The sequence below is a fragment of the Mytilus galloprovincialis genome, chromosome 9 (assembly GCF_965363235.1).
Source record: "Mytilus galloprovincialis chromosome 9, xbMytGall1.hap1.1, whole genome shotgun sequence".
In the NCBI taxonomy this organism is placed as follows: domain Eukaryota; kingdom Metazoa; phylum Mollusca; class Bivalvia; order Mytilida; family Mytilidae; genus Mytilus; species Mytilus galloprovincialis.
This window is the reverse complement of record NC_134846.1, coordinates 32,650,078-32,661,919: the sequence shown is the minus strand read 5'-3', so window position 1 is coordinate 32,661,919 and position 11,842 is coordinate 32,650,078. Positions and strand designations below refer to the sequence as shown.

Here is an 11,842-nt window from a genome sequence, read left to right as displayed (position 1 = left end):
TCCGTGTAGGAAATGTATACAAAAGTGTGTTTATCTCTTTTATACAACTGCAAAATTTAATTTTGATATTGTTAATGGTTCGTTTACTAATTAGTTATTTGAAATTAGTTGGATGATGATTGGATATCATTGCCTGATTATTGGTTCTTTTATAATCTGGACGGGTATATAATAAAATTTCTTATATCAAAATATTAACTTTTTGTTGCCATACACAGAAGTCTGAACTTCATCGGTCTTTTAATTTCAAAATAAATAAATTTTCAAATAAATCATCAGTAAACAAGGCTGTTGTTTGCTCTATGGTCGGGTGGTTGTCGCTTTGACATATTCACCATTTCCTTTCTCAATTTTACATGTAAAAATCATCCATCATTGCTAAAAAAGTACAATAGTAGCATCATATGGTTGCCCATAACAGTCTTATCCATTGTTCACAGCAGTCTTGTCGTTGTTGTCGTCTGAAGTCTTAGAACCAATAAAATGATCGTAAACATTCAATGAATCGTCTGTCCTTAGTGTTCGATTTTGATTTGTTATATCATAAACCTCATCAACGGAATGACTGTAGGTACGTTCGTTATCATCTTTTGGTCTGCATACTTGATTCAAAAGGTCATACTGACCATCCTTATTTAGGCTATGATTCCCTTCACCATTTGTTATTTCATTCTGAATGTCGTGTCCATGTATAGTTTTACCCGAGTTTTTGATGTTTACAGACTGAGAAGGCATGTCGTCTCTGTATTTCGTACGGTCAAATCCAGTCTCTGCTGGGTCAAGGACAGTATACGAATCATCATTTACTTTTGGTTCTGGTTTGGTTTTGTCAAAACCTGTTGCATCCGGGTCAAGAATTGCATAAGCACCGGTACCAATGTTACTCTTTTTCGAAGTTTTCTTATCTGCTTTATTTTCAATTGATTCAATTTTGTTTTTTCATGTCAATTGAATGCGCGCCTTCATTCTGGTTTTTCATATCATCACGTGTCTCTGTATTCGTAGTGGCGTGCAAAGCTTTATCCCAGTTTTCGTGTTTTACTAATTGAATCGGTACTTCATCTTTGTCTTTCGTCCGGTCAAGTCCAGTCTCAGCAGGGTCCAGAACAGCATATGAATCAGCTTTAATTTCTTGTTCTGGTTTGGTTCTGTCAAAGCCTGTTTCTTTCGGGTCTAGAATAGCATAAGCACCAATAGAGGGTTAGTTTTGTTTGAAGCTTTGTTACCTGCTAAATTTTCAATAAACCCAGTAGTGTGTGTCGCGAATGTAGAGTTTTGGTCTTCTGGTACTACTAATACAGTATAATTGTCATTGGATTCTTGAGTGTCTTTAAAATTATCTAATACTTCTGCTTTACCATTTATGTCATTTGTCTCATTCTGGAGCTCATCATACGCATGGTTATGATTGTAAACTATCAATTCAGTGTAAGAAAACGAATTTCCTTGTCTTTGTTCATTTTGGTTACTAGTAACGCTCATATCTGCGGCATTTCGATATGTATTTGATCTTTCCCTATTCTGTTTTCCAAGAAACCTGAACAAATAAGACGTATAGATAAGTATTGCTTTATGTAATTTTAAACATTTGCTTTTACTATAAATAATTTTACAATATCTGTTTATCATTTGGAACAATTTAAAAAAAACCGTACATCTAGTTTTTACGGTGATGTATGTTAATAAACACATGCGAACATGATTTTGAACTGAATGATTACTTTCTTATAAATATGGTCGAAACTAAGATACTTGGCAAAAGTCCAGATAAAACTAAGACAATTAGAATAACTTATGTATATGATTGTTTATAACACTTTTCAACGTTACTTATTGCTACACGTAGTTGCTGTAAACATGGTAAAGGGATATTCAAAAGTACCAAGTCTGACTAATATTCAATGCTAACAAATGTTGCAAGTTACAAAGTAAATAAGTATTAAAGTAATTCAAGTTCCTGGAGTTTAATGTTTTGTGATGATAATGAGATTTTGATTTTGACCAATATGGTTGTGCTATGGTGTACTAAAAAACAAAATGTATATGGAATGTGAATTTAGGAGGAAGCTGATAGCCAGTTTTCGATATACATTTGTAGTTATTTCTTGACACAAAACTTAAAGAAAGACTATACATTGTTGAAATTCGTATCGGAAATCAAAGTTCAAGTCGTTTCAGTTGTTATCAAATAGTCCGTTTATATGTATGTTGGCGTTTTTATTTATTGCACTTCAGTGTTTCCATTGTTTTGTTGTTTTCCACAAATAATGGACGTATTTTCCTCGGTTTAAATCTGTTATCTAGATTTGTTTTCTCTCAATCGATTTATGACTTTAGAACAACGGTATACTAATGTTGCCTTTTTTTTTTTAGAATAATGAAATATTCTTGATTTAACTTTCCCGTGATATGCCACCTAATTTTACTTATGTAACGTAAATAAAATAATTTTTTTATGACCATTTAATATATAAAAAAAAAGATGTGGTATGATTGCCAATGAGACAACTGTCCACAAGAGACCAAATGACACAAAAGTTAATAACTATAGGTCACCGTACGGCCTTCATAGCCAGCTATAAAAGGCCCAGAAATGACAATGTAAAAGCCAATCAACCTGCTGCATAATTGCAGATTTTCACTTATTATTTATACCAGAAAAAAAAAATAAAACCTTTCCATTCAATTGAAAGTAGCGTATAATAACTGAATGAACTGAATACGACAGTTGATATTATAGACAAAAAATAATTATATGGAGATAAAAGGCTCGCATTTTCCTTTCCATAAAGTTCTCAACCACTATGACAATTTGGAAGCAACATATTTGAGAAATTTATTTTGGTAGTATAATTTCCAACTACTGGTAGAAAATTGGGAAAACATCCGCTCGAAGATTTGTTTATTTTTGGTTATCTGTTTAAATATATATCTTACTATATGAAATATATTTCAGTTTAGATTTAAACATAAAAAGAAATAACATGACTATGTACCTTCTTCTCCATATAATGACACAGCAAATAGTAACAACGACTAAACAAGTTACACCTATTCCTATGCCTATAAAAATGTAAAGGTACACAATATACACTTAGTTCAAAATAAGAAATCGATATTATTTACTCGGAAATACATTTGGAATATTCCAACTAAAACGAGCATTATCACTAAGTTCAAACGGAGCATGATGAGTATCTCCTGCTTTCCATACGTTATCCTTTGTAAAAATCTATACTCAATCAAAGAAGTGTCGACGACAATATAAAACATGTAATATTATGGGTCATTTCAAAAAATTTTATTTCCAAATTCAAATATTTTAGGCCGGGAAAACATTTCGACCTCAATATGTTTTTTTTTAAATGAGTTTTAGCATGACTAGTTTTTATACTTCTTTAGCTTCATCTTACACAATTACATAAAGGCACTCATAGATAACAAAAAAGAGTAATTTATTGTCGGTTTTTACTATTCTACTATGTATGCCATTACATCAGTAATGATGTCGATAGGCTGTATGTTGTTTAGGGTGTAAATGGAGCATGATGCGTTTCTTTTTTTATAAATATTTCTTGATTTTGTTGGTGTTGTACTTGTTTATGTTTTTTTTTGTCCTATATTTAGTTTGTGAATGTTTTTAAAGACAGTTCATATCTTGTAGAAACATGGCTGTATTTCTTTAAAACAATTTTTGTGATAAGAAAAATAACAAAACAAAAATGCCTATAAATGTATAAATATATTACTTATACCTGCCAGTAAGGCATTGTTTGCTGGATTGGTAGGTAAACCTTGTGTTGCTGTTGTTGTCTCGTTACCTTCGTGTAAAAACATAAAAAATAAAATACATTGTTTAACAGTGTTTCAGTAAATACATGTTGAAACAAAGAATCTGCAACATACAACGTCTATTTTTAACAAATATTTAATTAATCTGTTCAAGGAATGACTGTAATATTTTTTTCTGTCTATGAAGAAATAACATAAAAAATGTGGTGCACACTGAATAACGCGCGTAGCGGGTTATTGAAAGTGTGCTCCACATTTTTATGTTATTTCGAATAGACAGAAAAAATATTACAGTCATTTCTTATAATTTAATCTTAATTCCATTTTAAACCGGATTAAATCATGAAAAAACGTTGATGACGTCATGGTCACATGACAAAATTATGTATATGGGTTGATAGACAAAACGACGTCAGCCAATCAGAAGACACGTTACATCCAAAATTAAGTTATTACAAAATGTACAAGATTATTCGCTGAAATTTGCAACGGAATAAAATAAACAAAAACCGTATTTAAAATACAGAAAAGTTCGAATTTCGATCGTTAAAATTTAATCAATATGATATCAAAACTTACAAAAATGAGAATAACTTACACTTATATATAATTGATAAACTAGTTGGTGTTTGTGTGAACTAGAAAGATATCTGTACTTCGTTTCCTCAGTGTTTTTGTTAGTTGTTTTTGTGCTTTGTACTGATCTGATGTTTTTTAACTTATTATCATACAATGTCTCTGGGTAGTGGAGGATTGAGTGCTGCCAAACATCTGTAACCCCGTCGTATAGGTGTCTGTCCCAAGTCAAGAGCCTGTAATTCAGTTATGTATCATTTGTGGGTTTCCTTTTTTTGTTTTGTAAATGAACACTACGTAAGCAGTGCATGTACATGTATAATATAATAGAAGAAGCAACCGTTATAAAAATTGTATATGTTTAATTAATATTTGATAAAAACGTGAAAAAAGTTTGTTTAATGTAAATTTCGAGATGATTTCGAGTTGATGCATCATATGGCAATACTACTGATCTCAAATGTATCAAATCTAACATACAATGGCAATGTTGTTTTTCATAACTAATTATTTGATGAATACCTCCTCTTTCTGATGCGGAGGAGGCTATATATCCTGGGTCGTATCTTGGCGATTGACTTATATATATATTTTCTCTTTTTGTTTTTTTTTTTCAAGTTATCAACTTAATAACTCGTCTGCTACGATAGTAGTAACTCTTCTGTGAATTTGTTTATCAATGGATAGCTGAAGCTGTACATGAGTTATAATATGCATATATATAAATACAGTCAAATGTTTGAAGCATCTAACACACCGCATACACACAGGGTAGTTGAACATGTAAGAATTTTCGTCACTAACATACCTGAATTGTTGCTTATTTTTTTATAGTATTATTCTACAGGCAGTAATTTGTAAATATTTTCTTAATTTTTTCAAGGTTTTGCAAACAGTTTCAAAGCTGATATTCGACTTCTGAACGCCGTTAATTCTCATGTTGTTCTTCAAGGATTCATGGACATTATATTGTTTCGTCTGTGTCTCTTCAACTTTATCTCTTTGGCTTTTGCACCAAGCTCAAAATTAATCTCAAAAACCTACATGCAGTTCCAATTTACGATCTCAAATTATTGGAAATTAACTACAATTTACCAAAAACTGTCTCATGTCAAATTTTCAAGGGGATATAATGACATTATTTTATTCGTACCCTTAAGCTTGTATAAGGATGCATCGTGTTTACTACCACATTTTTCATCGTCATTTCCCCTGCAGTTGCTACTGCATTCTGACTTGTCATGTTTATACCCGCCTGTGTTGTAGGGCTCAATATCTGCAATGTGTCCACAAAAGCAATCACCTCCGTTCTGCAAAGAAAATTTACCTATTAAGACACACACACTAATCGTAGGATATATCAATACAACGAAATCAAGAGATGTAGAAACCAATTAGGTCAAACAAAACACATGTGTACATATAACAATATATATCTACATCAAAAATGTGTATGTCTTTATTTAAACTTATATTGTTTTTCTACACTTCTAATATGTCGATTTTTATGGGTCTTTAATAAGTTTTGCAGATATTTTACACAAGAATAAAAAGATATAAAGGATATAGTCTAGTCCATGAGACAATAACCCTCCCACTAATGTTTGGGATACATCTCTGAAAAAACAAATTACATTGACTTTTATAAAAAGTAAAACATACCGAACCCCGAAGAAAATGCAAAACGGAAAGTCCATAATCAAATGGCAAATTCAAAAGCTCAAATACATCTAGCGAATACAAATGTAGATAACAAAGATCATATTCCTGACTTGGTATGGACATTTTCTGATATAAAAATTATGTATTAAACCTGGTTCTATGGCTAGCTCTAACGTGTATGACAATCGCAAAAAAAATCCAATATATTGACAACAATGTGTGAACAAAAGAAAACGACATATAAGTGAAAATGTGAAAAATAAGTTTACAACAGTCAGCATTGTGTTATACTAGTAATCTTAATCACTATGAAACTAACTCACCTGTGTTCCAAAATAATTAAACTTGTTTCGAATTGCTTCTTTTCTACAACGTTCATAACATATTTCTGCAGACATTGGATTGCCTTTATAAGGTCCATCACTTAATAACTTATTATGGCGGTTGTTATCGTAGCAACCAACATACATATATAACTCATCTGAAGATGAAAAGAAAACGCAGCATGAATACACTAATTATTTATTTCCTATTGTTAATCATCCACTTTCAAGTGGTGGCGTTCCTTTGTCACCGTTTCATAGGTTTTAGGTTCTTAAATTTTTTTGAAAGATTTGAAGTGCTTCGTTAATTATTGGTTGCATTTCTGTAAATATCTACAATGCAATGTCCAATAGGAACCCTTTTTCGGCTAACACTGTACCACTTTTACTATGAACAAATGATTTAAGTTTTGAAAAAACAATATATACTAGAATAGAAGGTTCGTGTATATGGACTACTAATATTTTTTCAAAGGTCAAAATATAGGGCTGTGCAGCCTATTTTCAACGTTTATATGCCCTTCAAAGAGTTTAAACCTAAACTAAATTTCTTAACTAAACCTACCTTGACTTAAGCATGTAAAGGATTACTACAGATTCCAATGTGACCAATATGCATTTGTACATTTCCAAGGAACATTCCCAAGTTATGTCTCTATGAGATAAAACATAGAGATCATTAAATCTCCCGAAAAGAGGGTGGTTTGAGGAACAGCTGTATTTACAAAGTCCAACCTAACACCCTTAAACCATTAATGATAGCTTTTGTTGAAAACCACGGAAATATGACGTCGAGTGATATTGCAGAGAGTTTCAACAAAAAACTGTAGAATTTACGATACCACTGAAAATTATTCAAAACATTTAAAGTATCTGTTTATCGCATCTGTTGCTGTTTAAACATGTTAAAATTGTATGTTTCATATATTTTTGTTTGTGTACTTTAAAAATACTTGTTGGAACCCAGTAAAAAAAAAACACTTTTCTGGCTATACACACAAGGCTCCATATACTTTCTTAAATAATTACGGGCTTCTGAAACAGCTGCAATATCAGTTAGACTTTATTTGTCGGCAACGCTGGATGTTCATTTACATTGACGACGGATAACGTTGGAGTAAAAAAAATGTTGACGGGATAACATTTTCTGGATATAGGCGCAAAATAAGTCACAGATTGTCTGATATTTGGAAGCTTTCTGGAATCCCAGATTACGAACTATTTTGTTTTGGTGTTATCTTTATGTGCGAAATGTTTAATTTCTGTAATATTAAATATTATCAATTTATAAATCTGAGGAAATTGATTTCACAGGAATCTTTCTTAGAATTTGAATGAATCATCCACGGTTTGATTTGTACTAGAAGCTTTTAAAGTCGTACATCAATTAAATATCAAAATGATCACGATGAGTTAAAGTAATTTATGAAAAAATGTTAAGCTTCGGTTAAATTAGAGTAACCAGACGCTATCTTTTTAACCGTCCAACATTATTGTTCTTATTTTAAGGAGCATTCGCCCATTGTTAGTCTTGTATGGTTTTCAGTTTTAGTTCGTTTATATGTTTTGGAGTTTAGAGTAAAGTTTATTTTCATTGAACATGTTAATATTTTAGGGGCCAGCTGAAGACCGCCTTCGAGTGTGCTTTTTGTGTTTGCAGTGTTGAAAACCCATTGATGGCCTTGAGCTGTGTTCTTTTGTCGGGTTGTTGTCTTTTTTATCTATTACTCATTTTCACTCTCAATTATAATGACCTTTTAATTAACATTATTGAATACTAGTAATTGTTTTACGTAAAGATATGACATGTCTATTTGACATGAAATTACAAATCAAGTTTTATATTGTAAAGTCACCGTACCTTCGCTGGAATTTTCCATTTAACGCGTAAAAAAAGGATTTACAATGTTTTCCCCAAATTGAAACAAATATTCTAATACATCTATTCCAAACACAAAAAAATGCTCATAATGTACATGTATATTGAATACAACAAAAACATTTACATTCTATATTTAGATCAACAATTATCTTACGAGAGAGAACGTTCACAAGTTGTTTATATATGATCATGATGATATTAAGGATTGACAATATATAAACCAGTCATCATACATAACGTTAGTATCCGTCACAGCTTCCTCATCCGCGTTGATTGTTTATTTTTGTAACTGAATACATGTTTGCCTTTGTCACAAATATTTAAACCAAAATCACTTTTAAGTTAATATTGTTTAGGTTTCAAATTGTTCAATTAAAGAAATACGTTGTTTAAGGTCAAAGATTTTTTATTTATTTTTCACTCTACCGATGTTTCAAATACATTTCAGTGTTGTGATGTACATTTACGTTACAAAATGTTAAATGTTTATCTAAAATTGGACAAAGTTAGTAATATTTCAATATACCATCTTTGAAGTGAATTCCTTGGATTGATATAATTTTGAATTTCTCGAAATCGCCAAAAATCTATGTCTCTAGACTAAAATTATATGATTAAGACATAATCGTTATCAAAGGTACAAGGATTATAATTTAGTACGCCAGACGGGCGTATCGTCAACATAAAACTCATCAGTGACGCTCATATAAAAATATTTATAAAGCCAAACAAGTAAAAAGTTGAAGAGCATTGAGGATCCAAAATTCCAAAAAGTTGTGCCAAATACATGTACGGCTAAGGTAATCTATGTCTGGGATAAGAAAATCCTTAGTTTTTCGAAAAATTCAAAGTTTTGTAAACAGGAAATTTATAAAATGACCACATTGTTGATATTCATGTCAACACCGAAGTATTAACTACTGGGCTGGTGATACCCTCGGAGATGAAACGTCCACCAGAAGTTGCATCGACCCAGTGGTGTAAATAGTTATCAGAAGTATCAGGATTATAATTAAGTACGCCAGACGCGCGTTTTGTCAACATAAGACTCATCAGTGACGCTTATATCAAATATTTGTAAAGCCAAACAAGTCCAAAGCTGAAAGAGCATTTAGGATCCAAAATTCCAAAAAGTTCTGTCAAATACGGCTAAGGTAATATACGCCCTGGATAAGAAAATCCTTAGTTTTTCAAAATATTCAAAGTTTTAGGAAACAGGAAATTTATAAAATGACCCCCTTATTGATATTCATATCACATCTAAGTGTTGACTACTGGGCTGGTGATACCCTCGGTGACGAAACGTTCACCAGAAGTGGCATCGACCCAGTGGTGTAAACAGTTATCAAAGGTACCACGATTATAACTTAGTATGCCAGACGCGCGTTTCGTCTACATAAGACTCATCAGTGACGCTCATATCAAAAAATTTATAAAACCAAACAAGTAAAAAGTTGAAAAAGTATAAGAGAACTTCTCAAGGATACAAGGTGACAGTTTTAGACTTCAGATGAGATCTGCGTAGGAAAATCATTTCTTTTTTTTTATCATAACGTAGGATCTGTGTGTCCTACTGATTACCATGATCTTATTACGTTTTGAGTCACACATGTTATGATCAATTCGGGAATTTGAAATCTGTGTTCACTTGCGGAATGTATATTTTACAAAAGAATTTTTCTTTAATTAAGAATTTAAAATAAATTCTTGCAGAATTATGAGTCTAAAATCATTTTTCTTTTACTTATATTAAACCTTAAACATTGCACTTTTTTAATTGACAACAAGTTATTGAAGGACACTAAGCAACAAACAATCAATCAATCAAATTATTGAAATACAGTCAATTTGAAATCGCATATGATTTATATTATCAACTTGAAAAACAATACTGTATATATTCCTTTAGTTATAATCTTACCGTCATTGGTATCACTTTCAACACTGGTATCTCCCATGTTTGTTTGTTATCTAATAACAATAAGCTGTTTATTTTTTCTCCCAAATTTGAAAATGGAGTTGGTTCAAAAAGACAGATTAAGCAGAATAACATTCGGTCCACAAGATAAATATTATACTATAGTTAAAATTTCTGACAAACAAATATTTGACGAAATAAAAGTACATGTACGTTCAAAAGACTTACAATGTATCTCTTATATTTAGGAAAGTTAAAACAACAAAAGTTCACTACGCATGACATATCCGTCGAAGTTTCCTCATCAGTGTTTATTTTTAGAAACTTTATACTTATACGTCTTAGTCATAGTACTGGGTTTTTTAATGTAAAACCATGTGGTAAAAATATTTATTATTTTAAGAAATCAACAATTGCTATTCCTGGAGCACGAGACCATCCTCTATATATAGAATATAAGTATTAATGGGGACATGTGGTGTACATGCTAATGAGGCAGCTACAACAGAGACCAAACAATACAGTGATTTATAAAAATGTATATGTTACAGGGAATTTGCAAAATCAGGGATTTTGTAAAATCACTGGACTAATCTACAAAATCACTAACAGTTTCAGTGGTTTTGTAAAATCCCTGAAATTGTTAGGGATTTTACAAAATCAATGAAAATAGAGCTAGGGATTTTGTAAAATTCCTGATTACAATTAGGTATAACTTGCCATTAGAAATGTGTTTTTCATAATATATCAAAATAGACTAATGACCACTAATGATTTTGAAACATATTTGATTAATAAACACTATGAGCTAGAACTAGTGTATAATGATAATGACTAAAAGACATATAAACGGATAGTTAGACCACTGTGAATTTACTTATTTTTGCATGGCAAGTTTGATTGACATCTACTATTACATATTTGTCCTGCTTTTCAGTGCATATCTGTATCAAATCAACCTGTCCTCGGAAAATTGAACTCTTTGCTTATTATAGACATAACGACAATATCTTTTCTGCAGCAGCTCTACGTTTTTTTAAGTTGGCATTCCTCTCAAAGTTCCATGTAAAGTTCTAAAGCTTTGTAATTATGAAACATTCACACACTTTCTATTTGCCTACTTTTAACAACATGTTGTCCCTGCCTCCATGACCTATTGATATGTGAATTTTCTGAAATTTGCTGTATATGTCTTTAAGACATACATAATATTTTTATTTACATCTTCATTTGATAAACACTGTTTTTAACGATTTTTCAAATCTACATATTGAAAAACTTCATACCTACATTTTTGTACATTAAACAAAATATTTACTTTATCTGGATTAAAAGAGTTGACAAAATAAGAAACTTATTCAAAATTATATCACTTTGTGATAGAATATATGTATCTGATATATGACTACAGTAAGTAAAACTTTTTTTTATTTTTGCTTGGTTAGAACCTATTTATCAACATGCAAGTACAAAACAGAGTATTCTTACCTATATTTGCTGTTGTCTTTTTTATTATTATTTTGTGAATAAAAATGTTATTTAATTTTGTAGGCAGCAAATTAATAATACAGCACTTATTTGCTTTTTATATATCTATTTTCACATAAGCAACACGACGGGTGCCACATGTGGAGCAGGATCTGCTTACCCTTCCGGAGCACCTGAGATCACCCCTAGTTTTTGGTGGGG

General features: G+C 31.2%; 1 protein-coding gene across 1 annotated transcript; it reads right to left on the bottom strand.

Annotated features, from left to right (window-relative positions):
- Nucleotides 1–225: 225 nt before the first annotated feature.
- Nucleotides 226–10,385, bottom strand: LOC143044830 (uncharacterized). The gene is made up of 7 exons (XM_076217013.1): nucleotides 10,157–10,385; nucleotides 6,354–6,511; nucleotides 5,522–5,678; nucleotides 3,756–3,821; nucleotides 2,997–3,063; nucleotides 357–1,537; nucleotides 226–288 (listed from the first exon to the last, which is right to left on the bottom strand). Exons 2-5 carry the CDS (start codon nucleotides 6,449–6,451, stop codon nucleotides 3,058–3,060), a joined length of 327 nt encoding a protein of 108 aa, XP_076073128.1. The 5' UTR covers nucleotides 6,452–6,511; nucleotides 10,157–10,385; the 3' UTR covers nucleotides 226–288; nucleotides 357–1,537; nucleotides 2,997–3,057.
- Nucleotides 10,386–11,842: the final 1,457 nt, after the last annotated feature.